The sequence below is a fragment of the Theobroma cacao genome, chromosome 3 (assembly GCF_000208745.1).
Source record: "Theobroma cacao cultivar B97-61/B2 chromosome 3, Criollo_cocoa_genome_V2, whole genome shotgun sequence".
NCBI classification, from domain to species: Eukaryota; Viridiplantae; Streptophyta; class Magnoliopsida; order Malvales; family Malvaceae; genus Theobroma; species Theobroma cacao.
Window position 1 is genome coordinate 1,989,155 of NC_030852.1, and position 20,130 is coordinate 2,009,284.

Genomic DNA, 20,130 nt, shown 5'->3' on the forward strand with positions numbered 1-20,130 from the left:
TTAAGTATATCAAATTTAAAAAATATAAAAGTCAGTATAGTAATCTAAACTCATTAAATTTTAATATAAATCTAAACTTATTATAACCTATTATATCTTAACAGTTCAATCTAATAGCCTATAATAACATATTATATCTCAATAGTTAAATTATAAAACTTAATATATTAATTAGTAATTTAAGAGGTAAATAGAAAAAAAAAAAAAGAGCTAAAACACACAAGGTAAAGAGACAATTCATTTAAATTTGAAAAATTATTTTCTCTTCCACTCTTGTGCGCAAAGAGTGAGAAAGACTCTTTTAATGGTTTCATTTAGTCATATATAGATGACNTATTATGTCTTAACAGTTTAACTTAATAACTTATTATAACATATTATATCTCAATAGTTAAATTATAAAACTTAATATATTAATTAGTAATTTAAGAGGTAAATAGAAAAAAAAAAAAGAGCTAAAACACACAAGGTAAAGAGACAATTCATTTAAATTTGAAAAATTATTTTCTCTTCCACTCTTGTGCGCAAAGAGTGAGAAAGACTCTTTTAATGGTTTCATTTAGTCATATATAGATGACACCATCATTACTGTTATTATGTATTTTTTTATATGTCTAATGTCTTAAGAATTTTATTTAATCTTTTAGATAATTTGTCCACTTTCACCAAAGTTAGGAGGCCGCGAAATTATAGTCTTTTCTGCACTATATGTGTCGATATGTATATCTTTTTCTCTGGTCATCGGCTTATATCGGTGCCAAAATTCCATTAGCCACTATGTCGACGCGTTAAGGCCGATAACACGCACATGGCTTCCCATTGCCTGCAATTTTGCTTGGGGATCACAAGTCTACGTCTTTCACCCAACGTATAGCCAAAGTAAACCCGCCAATCATTCCACTCCAACCCCATCTCTCACGTCGCCGTAGACTTTGTATAGTTTGAGAAAAAATGGTGCTCACCGAAATCAACTCTCTCCCCATGTCAAATAATTCTTCACAGCCCACTCCCCCTTCTCTCTTCATGATTGTATATTCTGACAAGTTGCTAAATTTATACTACACAATTTTCTATCATTTCATTTTCTAGGAAATATCCTTCATGCTTTGCTTCATCATCCTTTGAATGTTTCTATTTTAGCTTATGCAGAGTTGACTCCTTTTTTTTCTCCTTATAAAGAAGCTAGCTTTGTTGTAACGAGTTGTGAACTACCTTCTTGTGCTACCTAGTTTTGGGTTGAAAGAAGAGCGGTGAGAAGGTATGGGAAACCCTGATGCAGACCATTCTGCGTACGAGTCTCAACAGATTCAAACGGAATACGAGCTACAGCCTCAGGAATATGAGCCGAACCAGGAAGCTGCACCGATTCCTGATCAATATTTAGCGGCAACTTATCAGAACAATCAACAGGGGCAGCAGTACCAGGCTCAGCAGATGGGCACAGTTGGAAATGATCCTCAGACCCAGGAACATCAGTTCCAGCCACAGCAGCAGCCACCACCGGCTCAGCAGCAGCCAGTGCAATACCCCCCACCGCAGCAGCCAGCACCAGCTCAGCAGCAGCCAACACAATATCCCCCACAGCAGCAGCCGACACAATACCCTCCACCGCAGCCTAACCAAGCCTATCCTCCGCCCCAGCCGGCACAATACCCACCCCAAAACTTGCAAAACAATCCAATGTATCAAAATAGGCCGAACCCGAACCAGCCTGCAGCATATCCACCACAGCCAGTGCAGTACCCGCCCAAGAGCCAGCCAACCAATCAGATGTACTCAAATGTAAGCCCAGGGGTGATGCAACCTCAGACCGTCTACGCTCCAAACGCTTCACCACAAGCATTTCCTCAACCTGCTTACCTGCCTCAACAGGGTACGGGTATGCCCCTTGCATCACCACATAAACCCGGTGGTCAACCTGCTGCTGTAGCCGGAATCCCAGTTGCTGGAGACGGTTGGAGAAGTGGCCTTTTCCATTTCATGGATGATCCAATGAATGGTAAAGCTCCTTCTTTTTCACGTTTCACTATGTTCTGTACATGGGTGCATGCACAGACAAAGAAAAACTACACACGTCGTGGGGTCGTTGACTCCTTGCACTCTGCTTTTGTTTTCATATTAACAGGCCACAAACATTTGATACTGTAGTATATTTGTCTCACACATTTTTTTTTTTTACTTATGGAAGTTATAAAGAAAGGAATTTACTGAATGAGCCAAGAGTTGGCTGCCGAGTCACAATGAGATTATTTGTCTCATTTGAAGCAGTAAAAGTTATTAATTCAACTTTAAACATTATATTTATAAATAAATTGATATTTATAAATCGAATCTTTTAATTATCTAATGAATATTTGTCATGTCAATTGTCAAGTAAGAAAAATAAATTTAAAAATAACAATATAACGGCAAATACTGTACAAGTTGGTAAAATTATATTAAAATCAAATAAAATAAAAAAATTATAAAAATAAAAATATGTGTATATATATATGTATAAATAATTTTTTTTATTAAAAATAATTTGTATAGATGCATCACTGAGGATTCGACTAATTTTTATTTATTGTTACTGCTTTCAGCTCTAGTGACAGCCTTTTTCCCATGCTTGACATTCGGCCAGATCGCTGAAATTGTGGATGATGGCCACACAAGTAAGTAAAGAAGTCTTTTAGCATTCTTTCCCATGCATCCATTAATATATTTCTGATTCTTTTTTAGAATTTTGAAGTTTTTTTATAACATCCAAATGTTCAATGGTTTTTAATAATAAATAAAATAAAAGAATTATGAAAAATTGATATGATAAAATACAAGTGAGAATATTAAGCGTTCAAAAAAGGAGTACATATCGTTTTGAGATGTCAATATATATATAGTGTTTTAAAAAGGGTAGGAAATTTAATTTTCATGCATGGTGTTGGAACAGCTTGTGGAACCAGTGGACTGCTCTATGGTGCGATCGCCTTCTTAATTGGAATGCCATGCCTATTGTCATGCACCTACCGGACCAAACTAAGAAACAAGTTCGGGCTCCCGGAGGCTCCAGGCCCGGACTGGGTTACTCACTTCCTTTGTGAATGGTGTGCTCTTTGCCAAGAGTACAGGGAGCTTCAACATAGAGGCTGGGATCCTTCTATAGGTAAACAACACATGATCAACATTACCATGTACAGAAGAAAAATTGCATTGGAGAAACAATGTTAAATGGGTTATTAAACATGTTTGGGGGTATTTGTTTTTGTAGGATGGCAAGGAACCAGAACATGCAGCCGGCGCCGGTCATGATGGCACCAATGAACCAAAGAATGATGGCTTGATGATGAGCAATTGATTTTCCCCAATGGTTTTGATTTGTTTGTTCAAGTGTTTTGTGTTTGGATTGCCTATATTTTCGAGTCAAATGCTCCCAATTTAATTTCTATCGAGAAAAACAAAATCTCAACAATTATGTCCCGTTGTACTTGCTTTCTCAATGAAATTTTATGTTAATGAATCCTTATAAAATTATGATTTGCACATATTAATTTCAGGATTTATGAGATTTGTGTATGTTTTAAATAATATTACATATATAAACAAGTAAAATTTACAATTAACCATAATGAAACAATTCTCCACGTATATGCATAAGAAATCAATGAAAAAACTAACAAATAAGATATTTAAATAAATTTAACATAAATGCAAACCATATCCACACATTGTGCTACTTAAATTTGAAATCTCTTCAAAATTCTAAAATCTCTCTTCGCCAATGAGATAAGATCTAGTTGGTTAAGGCATTCTACACGGTTAGAAAAGAAAAGTGATGTCGTTATGAATTTAATTTATTTTTCCATTTTGCTATAATTACGAAAAATTGAGGACTCATTTTCGCTGCCATGTAAGAAATTATTTACTTACATGGAAGCTAAGGTAGCTAAAAAATAAAATAAAATTACACCCGAGTATTTGATTCATTTATTGATATATGATCTCATTTTAAAAAAAGTAAAGTTCGAATCTTCTTTCTCCAAATATAAAAACAAAATAAAATTGATGAAAAATATTTTTCAATGTGAATAAAATTTTCTTTCCCTTTAAAATAGTATTTCATCAGCTTATTATATACATTCCCCAAATCTACCTTCGTTGCCGGCATTTTGATGTGTGTTGAGGGAACTTCATGACAAAAACATATTAAGTCTTAGTTTATTTTCTGGATGAGACAAATTAAGAACAGAAGAAAGGAGAATCATAAATGGCAATCGATACATACAAGAAGCGAAAAAGGAAACAAAATCCAGCCTAGCTCACTCAAATCAAACGAGCCAGCCAAAAAAAATAAAAAAACTAAAGTAAAATTAAGAGGTATTGCCCTAGCAGGATGGAGTATATATCCATGCATCAAGAATATATAAGACAGAGAATTGGGTTGAAACAGGAAGCAATCGCCATCATCACCAACACAGGAAAGCAGCCTTGATAAAGTGTTATTGCATTGAAATAAATCACCAAGGAAATATGAAGTAATCTTGACAGGAAGGTTTCCACAAAAATCTATCCTGGTAAGCAGCTGATTCTATATTCCTATCCCTTCTTCCATTTTCATTTTAAAAGCTTGAAAATATTTAGTCTAAATTTAATTGAAAATTTTTTTGTAGTTTTCAATTCTTTGATGTTATTTAATTTGATGAAATAGGTTAAAACCTTTGTGCTATTGAAAAGAATTACTTGAAGGTGCCATTTTTTTTTAGATAGGACAGAGTCCATTCTTTATTCAAAAAGCTAGTAATGGAAGTTAATTTGAGATAGTTTACCAGTAGTAAGAGTTTTATCCTATATCGATTCAATTTGATATTGAATCTTTCAATTACTTCACAAGAACTGTTACATGATCATAAATATTAATACTCTTTGGTTGAGTGAAAAGTATTACTCTCTTATAATCCCAAAATGATGTGACTTTTTGTTTGAAAATTTTCATAAATCACAAATGCCTCCTTGATAGCAATTGGATCCAACACTATTCGAGTCTCCAATCCTAATTGATTTAAAAAATAAAATTTTTAAGGTACTTGTCTCATTACATAGCAATTTATTTTTTTGAAAGGTATAATTTTTGTAATAAAGCCATGTACACTGTTGCTGGGGTGGCCAAGAAAACCTTCCCCTGTACACAAACTCAGCAGGGGAGCTAAAAACTTGCCATCAAAGATAAAATTCAAGGCCTACTTCCAGGTAGCAGAATACCTTCCATCAGTAGGCATATCCCAATATTGGACACACTGTACAACCAAAAAAATACTTACACCCCATAGAATCATTGAGACCAAAAAGATAACTAAATCCCTTAATAACTCAGATCAGCATAATCATCACAAACAAGCCAGATTAGATCAGTCTGTCTTCCAATACCTGATTTAGCAAGGCTGTCAGCCACCTCATTTGCTGATAGGGGAATTTTTCTTGCACACCAATTAGCAATTAAAGGTTTTAGGCACTTAATTTTCATGGCAGTACCTCTTAACTTCCAGGGCACTTGATGGGGGTTGATGGCCCAAAACACAGCATTTTGGGAGTCACCCTCAAAATAGATTTTATGGGAATTTGCCCACCTGGAGGCAGTCGCAATCTGAAAGCCTTTCCATACAGTTAGGAACTCCGCGTAATTCGAATTAGTAACTTCTACAGATAAGAGAACAGCATAAGAATGGTACGTTTCTCATCTCTAGGAACACCCCTTATCCTTGCTTCACCAGGGCATCCATGGACAGCAGCGTCGACATTCAACTAGAGACATCCAGGTGGTGGTTCAGTCCATAGATCCTTACTCTGATTTTTCTTTGTTTTCATTGGTTGAACACCTTCATTAGGGAATCTCATGATGTCAAGCATGGAAGGACTGAGCTTTGACCACTTAGCCTTAACCCACCAAACAAGCCGCATTTTAATCAAGTCAAAAACATTAGCCCTGCTCCATTCTTTACCTTTAAAGATAACTTCATTACGTGCCAACCAAATGGACCAAGAGATGGTGTAGAAGGCCGTTCTCATCACCTTATCATTAGACACACTTTTACTCAACTCCACCCAAGATTGGAAACATACCATAGGGTCATGATGCAAGACCCATTTAACTCTCCAATAATCACTGCACCAATGTTACAATTTCCAGGTTTCAACATAAGAGAAAAATAAGTGACCAGTTGTTTCAATACTTGTTTTGCATAAAAGGCAGATGGTAGTTTCTTGCCTAATAATGCCTTTATTCGCTAACTCCTGCTTCATTGGTAATCTCCCTTTTAAAATTATCCAGCAAAAGGGTTCAACCTTTAGAGGAGCCAAACCCTCCCACAGCTGGCACCCCATGGCAGAGCTGTCATGGTTTTGCATCAGCACCAATCGGCAAAAAGATCTCGAGCTGTAATCGCCACTAGCTGTATGCTTCCATATAAGTCTGTCTTGGAAGTCCTTACTTAAAACTCGATCATTAAGCATTTGGGGAAAATCATGCCACTATTGTTGTTCCCAGTCAAACACCCGTCTTCTCAGCTCGATTGCCCAAACCCAAATCTGGTCCTTCCATTTCCCTATTGAATATGACAAGACAACTCACCTGTTTATTTGATCAGCTTTATATAGGCTTACAGAGCAAGAAAGTAGATGTTGGTACGTTTTCCTCCTCTAACTCTCACTAAACTATGACTTTGTAACACTACTCAACTAAATTCATTAACAAATAAAAACAATTTTTAAATTAGTAAAAGACTTAATAACAGTAACTAGATCCACTATCGTTATGCTAACAAATCAAAGTTAAAAAACAGCAGCAGACTTGGTCACACAAGTCTTAGAATTATCTTTCTAAAACCATCGGGTTGATGTTGTAAATCTTAACACTCCCCCTCAACACCAGCTCTCAATATTCTTCTAACCATGCCTAGCTGATGACAAAAGTTTTCAAATTTGCTGACGCTCAAGCCTTTTGTGAACAAATCGGCAACTTGATCCTCCGTCTTGATCTGCTTCAACCCAATTTCTTCTTGCAGAACTTTTTCCCTGACAAAAAATATTGCACTTTCACATGTTTAGTTTTTGCATGGAAAATTAGATTTTCTGCCAAACGAACTGCCGATTGGCTGTCACAGTATGGGGAAATTACATAGTCTATTGGTTGACATAATCCTTTCATCAATTGTACAAGCCATGTGCTCTCTTAGGCTGCCATTGCTGCTGCTCAGTACTCCGCCTCTGTTGTTGACAAAGATACAGTTGGTTGTCTTTTGCTACACCAAGAAATCACTCCTGACCCAAGCTTAAACACATACCCAGTAGTTGATCGGCGAGTATCATAATCTCCTGCATAGTCAGCATCACAATAACCAACTAGCTTGCACTCTTTATCTTTCTTGTACAAAATACCATAGTCAATTGTACCCTTCACATATCTCAGCATTCGTCGAACTGCTTCCATGTGAGGTTTCTTTGGATTTTGCATATATTGACTCATCACACCAACTACGTAAGAAATGTCAGATCAAGTCAAAGTTATGTAGATCAGATTACCTACCAATTGCCGATACATTATCACATCTTCCAAATCTTATCTTCCAAATCTTTTCCCCATGTGCATAAATTTTAACATTTAGTTCTATTGGTGTTGAACTTGGCTTGCATCCGAGCATTCCAACTTCTTCAGCAAATCTTTGGAATACTTTTGCTGATGGAGAAATATTCCTTCTTGAGTACGATCAACCTCTAGACCAAGAAATTGCTTGGGTTGTCCAAGTTCTTTCATCTGGAAATGAACTGATAAATTCTTCTTTATTTGGAGAATTTCTTCTTCACTATCACCAGTTATGATTAGATCATCTACGTATACTAGCACAATAGCTAGCCTCCCTCCATTGACTTTAACAAACAAACTAGAATCTGCAAGCGTCACCAAATAACCATTTTGAGTCAGAAATTCAGCAATCTTACCATACCAGGCCCTTGGTGCTTGCTTTAATCCGTGGAGTGCCTTTCGCAGCTTACACACATATTCGGGGTGACCTGGGTTTTGAAAACTCATTGGTTGAATCTTGTAAATCTCCCGATCCAATTCCCCATGCAAAAACGCGTTCTTCACATCCATTTGCCACAAGTTCCAGTCTTTGTTAGCTGCAAGTGCAAGTAAGACTTGTATGGTTGTAAGCTTTGCTACTAGACTAAACGTTTCATCATAGTCTAGCCCATGTTGTTGAGTGAACCCACGAGCTACCAGCCGAGCTTCGTACGTCTCGATTGAACCATCTGTGCGACGCTTTATTTTATAAACCCATTTGCAAGAAACAGGTTCCACATTTCTTGGCTTTGGCACAAGTTCCCAAGTATTATTTTGCTCAAGTGTAGTGATTTCTTCTTCCATAGCTCTAGTCAACATAAAATTCCAAGATGCTTCTTCAAACGTTTCAGGTTCTTTTGCATTTACTTCTTCTACTATGGCTGCGTAGGCATAATTGGAGTTTGGCTTTCAGATTTTTGTTGATCTTCTAAGTTGTGGGGTTGATACTTCCATTTCAGTAAGTTCACCTTCTTTGCTTGGTAGCTGATCACACCAGTTTATCAAGAATTTCGAGTTGCTCCTTATTCAGCATTACCATTTTCATACGAATTTTCAATTTCATCTGAACTTGACCACATTTGAACAATGTGAAACTCATCTTTAAATTCATTCGAGTTTGACTCTTTTTCTAAGGACCACCATGAAGACACTTCATCAAATACCACATTTTTGTGATGTGTAACACTTTCTAGTAGTAGGATCACAAGATTTTCGATCTCTTCTCTGACTGTCATATCCTACAAAAATGCATTTAACAACTTTCTTGTCAATCTTACTACGCAAATGATCTGATACAAAGACATAGCATACACATCCAAATACTTGAAAATAGTTAACTGTAGGTGTCATATGCCACAATTTCTTAAAGGATGAAAGAAAACTTAACCTTTGTTGAGGAAGTCTATTGATCACAAAGGCTGTAGTCTTCATTACTTCTGCCCAAAACCTTCCTGGTACGTTTTTTGCATGTAGCATACTTCGACAGACTTCTACAAGATGTTTATTTCTTCTTTCCGCTATACCATTTTGTTGTGGTGTATTGGCACAAGTATGCTGATGATGTATTCGACATTCTTGTAAGTACTGAGAAAACTCGCTTGAGCTATATTCTCCCCCGTTGTCAGTGTGCAGGTAAAGAATTTTCTTACCAACTTCTGCTTCAACTGTCTTTTTGAACTCTTGAAATTTTGAAAAAGTGTCAAATTTTTCTTTCATATATAAAACCCACACATACCTGGAAAAGTCATTAATAAAAGTCACCACATATTTCAGGAATCTTACCATACCAGGCCCTTGGTGCTTGTTTTAATCCGTAGAGTGCCTTTTGCAACTTACACACATATTCGGGGTGACCTGGGTTTTGAAAACCTATTGGTTGAATCTTGTAAATCTCCCGATCCAATTCCCCATGCAAAAACGCGTTCTTCACATCCATTTGCCACAAGTTCCAATCTTTGTTAGTTGCAAGTGCAAGTAAGACTTGTACGGTTGTAAGCTTTGCTACTAGACTAAACGTTTCATCATAGTCTAGCCCATGTTGTTGAGTGAACCCACGAGTTACCAGTCGAATTTTGTGCCTCTCGATTGAACCATCTGTGCTACGCTTTATTTTATAAACCCATTTGCAAGAAACAGGTTCCACATTTCTTGGCTTTGGCACAAGTCTTATTTTGCTCAAGTGTAGTGATTTCTTCTTCCATAGCTTTAGTCCACATAAAATTCCAATATGCTTCTTCAAACGTTTCAGTTTCTTTTGCATTTACTTTTTCTTCTATGGCTGCGTTAGCATAATTGGAGTTTGGCTTTTAGATTTTTGTTGATCTTTTAAGTTGTGGGGTTGATACTTCCATTTCACTAAGTTCACCTTCTTTGTGTTGAAGTTTTGTCCTTGCTCTCCAATCACTGCTTTTAGGAAATGAATTTCTATTCTGCTTACCAAATTGACAGATTTCACAAATATGATCAACAGCTCCAATAATAGGTAATCCATCGACTAGATTATTTGAAGCCATAAGCTTTAAGGATCCATAATTGACATGTCCCAATCGCTTATGCCAAAGTACTGCATCATTTGCACAACACTGATAAACAGTAAACTCATTTTTCATAAAGTTGATAGGAAAACATTTATTTTTCATAGCAACAGTGATTATTTCAATACCAGTAGGATCATAAATTGTGCATGATTTATCTTTGAACCATTGTGAGTACTTATCATCAAGCAATTGTCCAACACTTAATAAGTTTTGGCTCACTTCAGTAGAATATAAAACATTGGAGATTGTTTTAATACCTGAAGTTGTTTGGACGCCTACGGTTCCTTTCCTAACAATCTGTATGAAATCACCATTTCCTATCTCAGCCCTCGAACGAAAGCTACTGTCAAGCATAATGAAAATCTCCTTATCACTAGTTATATGATTAGAGCAACCACTATCTATCAACCAAACATCATTCCTTATGTGTTTCTCTGTTATCTTAATTATAAACAGAGCTTCATCACAATCTTCTTTCTCCTCCACTACAGCAACTTTTTCTTCATTATTATTCGCCTTAGCCTTACAGAATTTCTCAACATGTCCCATCTGATTGCAATATCTACATTTGACATTGTGGCGAAACCAACAAAATTTTTCTAAATGGTTACGCTTCTTGCAATATGAACATAGTTAGAATTTGGCTTTACCTTTTTCTTGTTTTTCATCACTGTTTCTTCAGTCTTTCTCCTTCTTGTCATGGTCATATCTTCTCTGACTGTTACTTACTGCTTTGCCACGGCTTCTAACCATCAAAGCGCCTTCCACTTGTCCACCATTTCGATTGGAACATCTTTGTTCTTGAGCTTGGAGAGCATTCACTAGTTCAGTAACCGTGAGTTGAGATAGGTCCTTTGAGTCTTCTAGAGATGAAATCTTGGCCTCAAACTTCTCTGAAAGACTAACCAAGACTTTGTTCACAATTCTCTTCTCGGATAAATCCTCTCCTAGTAGCCTTAATTGGTTAACGAGCTTCATGATTTTATCAGAATACTCTTTAATTGTCTTATCCTCTTTCATTCTAAGGATCTCAAATTCTCTATGCAAGTTGAGAGCCTGCATCTGCCGAGTCCTTTCACTCCCATGGAACTCATCCTTCAACCGATCCTAAGCTTCTTTTGGGTTATCACATGTCATGATTCTTGTGAAAATAACATCCGATATAGCAGATTGAATGCAAGAGAGTGTTTTATATCTCCTTGCTACTTCCTCGCTATGCTGTTTAAGTTGAGCAATAGTGGGATTAGCATGCCTCATCATCAGAGGATCACCTCCCACCTCCACCATCTCCCATAAATCAAAAACCCTAAGATAAGCTTTCATTTTCACAGCCCATATCACATAATTTTCTCTTGTGAATATAGGAGGTGCTATTGCATTAAAGCTAGATGATGCCATGGTAAAGACAATGAGATTTTCAGGTAAAAAGAATGATGATAAATAGGGACTATTTGAAGAAGGAAAAGAAAAAAAGAAATGATATTGTTTGTGTTACAAGGGTCCCTTAAGATCCTTGATGCAGCTTTGATACCATGTTGAAACTTGGCAAGAAAACAAAGAGCAAGAGCAAGTAGAAAAAATAAAAGTTGTCTGTAGAAGAAAGAAGGCTAACACACAACTTCATTCGTAACTTCAACACAGCATTAATACATGAAGAAGAGAAAACAATTAAAACCGAACTTAACTGTCAGTTCATGGTGCAAACCTACAAACTGAAAAATAATAACTGCCCATGAACTTCACATACATAAAAAAGAAAACTGCATCAGAGTAGTGGCTATCATGGCCACAAAACAAAAGTAAATTAACTACCAACAACTCTCCAGCAAATCTCCAAGCTTAACGTCAACTTCAACACTTTGCTTGGTAGCTGATCCACACTAGTTTGCCAAGAATTTCGAGTTGCTCCTTGTTCAGCATTACCATTTTCATACGAATTTTCAATTTCATCTGAACTTGACCACATTTGAACAATGTGAAACTCATCTTTAAATTCATTTAAGTTTGACTCTTTCTGAGGGCCACCATGAAGACACTTCATCAAATACCACATTTTGTGATGTGTAACACTTTTCAGTCGTAGGATCACAAGATTTCCAACCTCTTATCTGACTGTCATATCTTACAAAAATGCATTTAATAGCTTTCTTGTCAATCTTGCTATGCAAATGATTTGGTACAAAGACATAGCATACACATCCAACTACTTGAAAATAGTTAACTGTAGGTGTCATATGCCACAATTTCTTAAAGGATGAAAGAAAACTTAACCTTTGTTGAGGAAGTCTATTGATCACCAAGGCTACAGTCTTCATTACTTTTACCCAAAACCTTCTTGGTACGTTTTTTGCATGTAGCATACTTCGACAAACTTCTACAAGATATCTATTTTTTCTTTCTACTATACCATTTTGTTGTGGTGTATTGGCACAAGTATGCTGATGATGTATTCGACATTCTTGTAAATACTGAGAAAACTCGCTTGAGCTATATTCTCCCCCGTTGTCAGTGTGCAGGCAAAGAATTTTCTTACCAACTTCTGCTTCAACTGTCTTTTTGAACTTTTTAAATTTTGAAAAAGTGTCAAATTTTTCTTTCATAAATAAAATCCACACATACTTGGAAAAGTCATCAATAAAAGTCACCATATATTTCATCTTGCCCATTGAAGGTTGCTTGACAGGTCCAAACACGTCAAAGTGTACTAACTCTAATGGTTCCTTTGCTTTAAACTTGAACTTTTCAAATGGCAAGTTATGCACTTTACCATGCTGGCATCCTGCACAAACTGTGTCTACTTGTATTTCAAGTTGAGGAAGCCCCTTAAGCATAAGCTTTTTCATCATCATACTTAGCTTGGAGTAGCTAACATGACCCTACTACATGTGTCGTAAATCTGCTGTCTCGTTCTTCCTTATCTTGTTTACATATGTAGACTTTGTTGACATCACATAGATTGACTCTAACCTGCGTCCCTTCAGCATCAGTTTTTCAAAGATCTTGAGGTCACGATACACCTTCACATCTTGTGGACCAAATAAAACAAAATGGCCTGATGATGTTAACTGTGCTACTGAAAGTAGGTTTTTCTTCATACTTGGAACATGGTAGATATTTTCAAGAAACATCTGATTAGCATTATATTGGGGAGAAACTGTCGTCTTACCGATGTGAGCTATCGGTAATCTTGAGTTGTTAGCAGTCACCACCACACGGCTTCCCTTATATTCTAATAAGTTCTGCAACTTCTATTTATCACCCGTCATATGATTTTCGCAGCCTGAGACAACGATCCAGTCATTCTCATAATTAATCTGTTCAGACGTTGTTACTGTGAGAGCTAACTCCTCCTTTGCTATAGTAAAGAATGCTTCAACGCCCCAATCATCTTCGTTTTTCTCCTTTGTATTGGGAATTGCAGCATTGTTCTCCACAAACTTTTTACTAGACCAACAAACTTTTGCCATATGACCCCTTTTTCCACAATTGTAACATTTCCCTTCAAACCTTTTATTGTTACTGCGATTCTTTGAGGCTTCCCCTGAACGAAAGCTCCCTTTTCCTTGATGACTTTTTACCTTGTCATCATTCTTTTTGGATCCACCAACGATGTGCTGCTTGAAGTTACCTCTACTTTTGCTAGCGTAAAATGCTTCTTCCTTACCCTTGAATGAGACTCCTCCCATTTGCTTCGCCATGTCTTCTTGATCGACTAGCAAGTTTTCAAACTCAACAAGTGATGGTTGATTTGGCCATCCCTGTACTGCAGTAACAAAGCCTCTGTATTCAGGTCTCAACCCATGAATAATTATTCTTTTCATCTTGGTTTCACCAATAGGAGCATGAATCCAACTGTGAAATTTCACGGGCATATCGACTTCACCTTGTGAAAGTATTGGGCGTTCATCATGTCACGTTGCACTACCGACAGCAACTCATTCTCTAGAAGCTGCAATCTTGTATCATTCTTCTTCGAGAAAAGTGTAACAAGCGTGTCCCATGCTTCTTTTAGTGTTTCAGCATCCCGGATGTGTTCCAACACATCTTTTTCAATTGTAGTCTTTAAAGCAAACATTGCTTTGCTCGGTTTAATCTTTCATTTTCGCAAGGCACCATTCACGTCTTCTACCTCTGGTTGTTGAAATTCACTTCCATTGACGACCTCCCAAAGATCTTGGCCTTGCATATAAGACGTCATACATGTCACTCATGTGTTGAAATTTTGATTGTTTAGCTTCTTGATTCCTCTAACTACTTGAGGATCATTCATTATATTGGCAAGGATAACTTTTACTAGAGTATTGATACACAACCTTGCTTTGATACCACTTATTGAATATGATAAGACAACTCACCTTTTTATTTGATCAGCTTTATATAGGCTTACAAAGCAAGAAGTACATGTTGACATGTTTTCCTCCTTTAACTCCCACTAAACCATGACTCTGTAACACTACTCAACTAAATCCACTAACAAATAGAAACAACTTTTAAACCAGCAAAAGACTCAGTAATAGCAACTAGACCCTCTAACGTTATGCTAACAAACCAAAGTTAAAAAATAGTAGAAAACTTGGTCACACAAGTCTTAGAATTATCTTTTTAGAACCATCGGGCTGGTGTTGTAAATCTTAACATTCCCAAATTCTTCAATCCTTCCATTCTTTTTCCTTGCTAGCGCATAGATTCTTGGGAAGTTAATGTTGAGTATCACCCCCGGGATCCATTCATCTCTCCAGAAGTTAATCCTTTTACCATTCCCCACTAGAAATCTCATCCTTTCACTGGTAACTCGACTTAAAGTAGAATTATCAGCAAGCGGTTTAACAATCTCATTACATAGCACTTTTCCAATACTTACATCTACTCATTTTTCCGTCCACGTTGAATTTTAAATAATTTTGTGATGGGTTTTTCCACATTATCTCTTTCTTTTTGGCTTTGTCCACTTTTGTTGTTAAGACGAGCCTAGTAAATATAATTTGACCTGCTATGCTACTTACCTTTAAAATATCATAGAATTACAAGACATCCTCGTCTTCTCGATTGTTATTTAAGTCTAACATCTCTAATCAACTTAATTTGTTTCATAATAATTAAGCAAACCACTTTAATTTGATAAAATTTTGGCCATTGATTTCCTTTTGTATCCATCAGAGAAAGAAGAACTGTGACGAGCTAACAATGGGGCAAATTAAAGCAGGCCCTTCTGTTTCCGAGCCTCATCATCAAGTCCAAGCAGAACCTGAGCCACAATGCCCAGCAATTACATTGCTACATGAACCAACTCAAAATCAAGCCTCGGCAACAATCTACCAGACTCAACAAAGCACACGAGTGAATCAAGCATTACCTCAGCAGCAGCTACAACAGCAACGCTACCAATCACAACCTAACCAGCAGGTGTATGGGGTAGTTCAGCCAACGGCTCCACCCGTGCCCGCACAGTTTCCGCCCCAAACCGCACAAAACACTGGACCTAACCAGCATCCTGTGGAATACCCACCACTAAGCCCGCAACAAACAATCCCAATACAGCCTAATCAGGATGTGGGTGTGATCTACCAACAACAACAAGGAGTTCCGCAAGCAATATATCAGCAACCTCCGCCTAGTTATCCTCAAAATTATATAGCTCCTCCTTTTGCTGCTTCGAGCTATGTATCACATGCACAAATCTTTCATGATGTTACTTACCAAGTTCCTCCACAATATGTGGTTATGCCACCATACATTCATGGTACAGTGAGTCAAATCGACGCTGCATCGTCGGGGTTTCCACTGCCAGCTAAGGTCTGGAACACTGGCTTGTTTGATTGCATGGATGACCCAATGAATGGTACGTAATTAAATCACTAAATCCTCTTTGCACGCCGCACAAAATTTTACGCTTGATGGATGCGATTGTTCTATGTATCCATTTTGCCTTGCAGCTCTCATAACAGTTTGCTTCCCATGCGTGACATTCGGCCGGGTTGCAGAGATTGTGGACGAAGGCCATACTTGTAAGCTATAATCTTTTCTCATAGTTAATTTGCAGAATTACGTCTATAAATTAAAATCTTCTTCCAAAGTGAAGATCTCAAATTCAAATTCATCCACTCCAAGTCAGCTATATATTAAAGTCATCAATGTCTGAAAATTGTGTGACAGCTTGTGGAACCAGTGGATTGCTTTACGGTTTGATTGCATTCTTCATCGGGGTTCCCTGCATACTGTCTTGCGCATACCGCACCAAACTTAGAAACAAGCTTGGGCTAGTTGAGTCTCCAGCACCAGACTGGGTTACTCACTGTTTTTGTGATTGGTGTGCTCTTTGTCAAGAATATCGAGAGCTTCAACAAAGAGGGTGGGATCCATCCATAGGTAAGAAGTAAACACAACCCATCAAACTAGTGTTATTAGTTAGGTAAATTTTGAGTTGTATAACTAGATATGATTAAAAGAGGATAGTTGAGCTTTTATTTGACTAGTATTTGAGTTTAGGATCAAACCAGCAACAATATAGACTTCAAGAACAGGCGTATGAAGCTTGAAACTACGCAGCAGCAGAAACAATATAGGCTTATGAAGCTTTGAACAGCACTATGAAACTTAGACAATGCCACATTGCTAGAGAGAATTAGACTTGAACAATGACAGAACAGGAGGAATGGACAAGACTAGAAGAGCTTGAAACAAACAAAGAACCAAACATAACATTCAGACTCCAAGAGCACCCAGCGGCAAAAACACCCTTGGAACATAAGAAACGGGGCAGTGGGTTGAAAGAAACATTCATCAAGCACCTGGAAACCGAAGGCAAAAACACAATACGAAAGCAAAGTATAGAAGTTAGAATTCATCTAGACATATTAGTCACCAAACCAGGCACCATCAATCCTGAAAATCAGAAACCAAACCTCCGTAATGGCACTCTTTCACTTCCAGTCGAGATGTCACCATCGTCTGTACTTCCTGGAGACAGCCACATACCAGCAACACGTAAAGTCTGCAGCTCTTGAAACCTGCACTTAGGTCAAAGCTCAAACCAGCTCCCTCATATCAGCCATACCAGATAAAAAACTTATATTAATGTTGGTTCCCTTTGACACTACTTAATCTATTTCCCAATACCAAAATCATTTCATCAAATCATTATCCAACTTTCTTTTGGTACATATGATATTTGATATATTGCAACACAGTAAGAGGCAGTCGTCTCCCATCTCAAACAATCGTAATCCAAGCCTCAAATTTTGCATTTCGAAAAAAATACTTACTTCAAGTTTCAAATATTTTCTTGCTATCTTTCCTGTAGATTGTTCTCTTGAAATTTTACAATATTCACATACATTTATCAATAAATTTCTTTGTCGACCATGGTTTAACCTTTGGGTTATTTTGTGTTCCCAGGATGGCACGGAAACTTAGCAAAGAGACAGAGCATTCAACAGCAGCAACACCTTGCCATGATGCCCCCAATAAACCAAACAATGTTTGCTTGATAATCTGCAAATGGTTCAATATTTTGTACTTTTATTTGTTAATTTTCTTAGGAGTGTTAAGATCCAAGATATGAAACCAATTTAAAGGGGAAAATATTTTAGATTGAGAGAAATAATCAGTAAATGATAATAAACACTTGTTCAAAAATTTAAATAAGAAACTTTTAGTTTCCATATGTGACGATTATCATTGATCATCATTTAACATTTGTTTTTTTATTTTTACAAAAATAAAATACTAACATCTTATGTCGATCAAACTTGATCAATTATTGAGATAAAAAGAACACTTTATTTCTCAAAAAAAAATGATCAAACCTTAATTTTTGCAAAAGGAAAATGTTGGGTTAGGCTTTAAGAAATCAAACAAAACCATGCCAACTCAAAAATTTGACTAGTTTTGATATTTAGTCTATGCCCGCCCATTAACTGAACTAGCTTATGGGCTAAGGCAAGTAATTCGGCCCTTGCATAACCCTAGGTGTAAATTAAACTATCTTTTAAGTAGAGACATCAAAATACGTTACTAACATAATTTTATTTATTTTTTTATTTTATCTATAAAAATTTATGTTAATTTCCCTATTAAAGAGAAATAGCATCCCTTCTTAAAGTGAAATTATTCCTTTTACTCTTTTTAAATTTACAACACCTCTCTTCTGTATCTCCAACCTCAGTCAATTATCTGCCAAAACCCTTATTCCAAAAGAAAAACAAAGGAACATTAAAAACCATAATGATGAACAATCCAGGCTTGTCCAACAATATTGATGCCGCTGATGCTGAGATAGAAGTCGCCAATATCTTGCTAGAATTGTCGAAGGTTTGGGTAGAACCTGTAGTTATAAGATGGAGATTTAGAGCAAGAAGATTAGCCCTTAAAGAAAGCCCTTCTCTTTCTCATCAATCCATCCCTCCTCCTATAGCTGATTATATTGTTTCTTCACGGTTGGAAACTCCTTCATGTAATGGTGAGACTAAGAATGAGGATTTGAAGCTTGATACAGATCAGCATGTCCCATATATTGAAGAGAAATATTCTTCCGAAAACAAAGTTGAACCTCCAGACCTTGAACCAACTACTCCTTGTAATCCCCAACACAAGGTTGTAAAAATAAAATTTAATCCTTCTTCTGAAATTCGTTATGCTCAGAAACATATACAAATTGAAGATAAGCCTCCCAGGCTTGAAGCTGATATTCATCCTGAAGATGTTACAATCATGGAAAAGACTAGCAACAAAAGGGTAAGTCTATCTCTTCATTAATTTTCTACTAGTATAATCATGTTTTATTTGTGGGATTAACAGAGAATAGGTGATTTTGCCTGATGATAAATGGAACAATTTAGTCATTGCCTTCGTTCATCAAGTTCTATACAATGATTTTTTCATTTTTCCTTGTTTTCAGGACAAAAAGGAATTCGAAGAAGGATTGAGTAGCCGAGCTGTGCCCAAAGGTTGTTTAGCTCCGGTAGGTCACTAATATCCTGTAAATATCCTTTATTTGTTTACAGTTTTTTTTTTTTTTTTTAACCTTCAAATTACATCATTATTTTTGTTTTTAACATTCCAATTACATCATTAATTGTAAAAAAAATAATAATTAAAGGGATCCGGAAACATCAAAGCTGAGCCAACCACATTGCCAAAGGCTTATAATTCCTTCATACCTCATGCAAAGCCTGCCAAGAGAAAGGTAATCTTCTGCTTCACTAGCTGTTCTCCTCTTTCTTAATTTCCAAGTGGTTAATGTCATTATTGAGGTTATGTTTACGAAAATTTATATGTATAAATTCAAACCAATTATCTCAAGTTTAAAAATTAAGTGCAAATAATCACACAAGTTTGATAGTAAATCTAAAGCCCATAACAAGGATTATCTTTGTATAAAGTTTAAGAAGTATAACGTTTATCTTCTGAAGTATCTCAAGAATCGAACCAATAGCCTTTAGTTATAATTAAGCACTCAAGTTCTATTTAACTATTTGGGAATTGGGAGGTAGTAACAAATTTATTACATATGATCTTTGAATATATCTTTATATCCTTGTAGCATATTTAGGTTGCGTTTGGTTGATATTTTTATTTGATTTTTATTCTTTTTAAATGTATAAAAAAATATAACATAATATTTTAAAAAGTAAATTCTTGAATTATTTAAAAAAATTTAAATAAGTTTTTATTTTTTTATTGGATTCAATCAAATATTTGTATTTTTATTTTAAATCAATTAAATTTTTATAACTAATAGTTGATTAATTGTCATTAATTAAAATGATATTAATTTTTTTTATTTATATGGTGCTGCTACGGCATGCTGACTTATTATAGTGGAGGATGAGATTGTCACATGATTACTTCATCATATTATATTATCATTTATTTGTCAAATCAACATGCCACATTAGCTCAATGTGGCATAAAATAGACACATGTCATTTTGACTAATCACATTTGGTCAATTGTTAATTATTAGAGTCTTTTTGCTAGAATTGTCTAGGCTTTGGATATAAC

The 20,130-nt window shown here is 36.2% G+C and overlaps 3 protein-coding genes across 3 annotated transcripts; 2 read left to right on the forward strand and 1 right to left on the reverse strand.

Annotated features, from left to right (window-relative positions):
• LOC18604084 (protein PLANT CADMIUM RESISTANCE 6) lies at positions 867–3,496 on the forward strand. The gene is made up of 4 exons (XM_007036415.2): positions 867–1,999; positions 2,583–2,654; positions 2,930–3,142; positions 3,248–3,496. The coding sequence occupies exons 1-4, from the start codon at positions 1,261–1,263 to the stop codon at positions 3,286–3,288; spliced, it is 1,065 nt and encodes a 354-aa protein (XP_007036477.2). The 5' UTR covers positions 867–1,260; the 3' UTR covers positions 3,289–3,496.
• On the reverse strand, positions 6,518–7,459 carry LOC108661105 (uncharacterized mitochondrial protein AtMg00810-like). The gene is made up of 3 exons (XM_018116985.1): positions 7,230–7,459; positions 6,921–7,044; positions 6,518–6,601 (listed from the first exon to the last, which is right to left on the reverse strand). The coding sequence occupies exons 1-3, from the start codon at positions 7,457–7,459 to the stop codon at positions 6,518–6,520; spliced, it is 438 nt and encodes a 145-aa protein (XP_017972474.1).
• On the forward strand, positions 15,306–17,718 carry LOC18604087. The gene is made up of 4 exons (XM_018117257.1): positions 15,306–15,967; positions 16,062–16,133; positions 16,282–16,494; positions 17,524–17,718. The coding sequence occupies exons 1-4, from the start codon at positions 15,313–15,315 to the stop codon at positions 17,613–17,615; spliced, it is 1,032 nt and encodes a 343-aa protein (XP_017972746.1). The 5' UTR covers positions 15,306–15,312; the 3' UTR covers positions 17,616–17,718.

What these genes read in the sequence shown, in the direction of transcription:
- LOC18604084 (XM_007036415.2), top strand. Translation starts at nt 1,261, where the DNA reads ATGGGAAACCCTGATGCAGACCATTCTGCGTACGAGTCTCAACAGATT. An exon ending in CATGGATGATCCAATGAATG is followed by an intron (nt 2,000 to 2,582) that starts GTAAAGCTCCTT and finishes TACTGCTTTCAG; the next exon opens with CTCTAGTGACAGCCTTTTTC. An exon ending in AGGCTGGGATCCTTCTATAG is followed by an intron (nt 3,143 to 3,247) that starts GTAAACAACACA and finishes TTGTTTTTGTAG; the next exon opens with GATGGCAAGGAACCAGAACA.
- LOC108661105 (XM_018116985.1), bottom strand. Translation starts at nt 7,459, where the DNA reads ATGGAAGCAGTTCGACGAATGCTGAGATATGTGAAGGGTACAATTGAC. An exon ending in TTGTCAACAACAGAGGCGGA is followed by an intron (nt 7,045 to 7,229) that starts GTACTGAGCAGC and finishes ATTTTTTGTCAG; the next exon opens with GGAAAAAGTTCTGCAAGAAG. An exon ending in TTTGTCATCAGCTAGGCATG is followed by an intron (nt 6,602 to 6,920) that starts GTTAGAAGAATA and finishes TCAAATAAACAG; the next exon opens with GTGAGTTGTCTTGTCATATT.
- LOC18604087 (XM_018117257.1), top strand. Translation starts at nt 15,313, where the DNA reads ATGGGGCAAATTAAAGCAGGCCCTTCTGTTTCCGAGCCTCATCATCAA. An exon ending in CATGGATGACCCAATGAATG is followed by an intron (nt 15,968 to 16,061) that starts GTACGTAATTAA and finishes TTTGCCTTGCAG; the next exon opens with CTCTCATAACAGTTTGCTTC. An exon ending in TGTGGACGAAGGCCATACTT is followed by an intron (nt 16,134 to 16,281) that starts GTAAGCTATAAT and finishes ATTGTGTGACAG; the next exon opens with CTTGTGGAACCAGTGGATTG.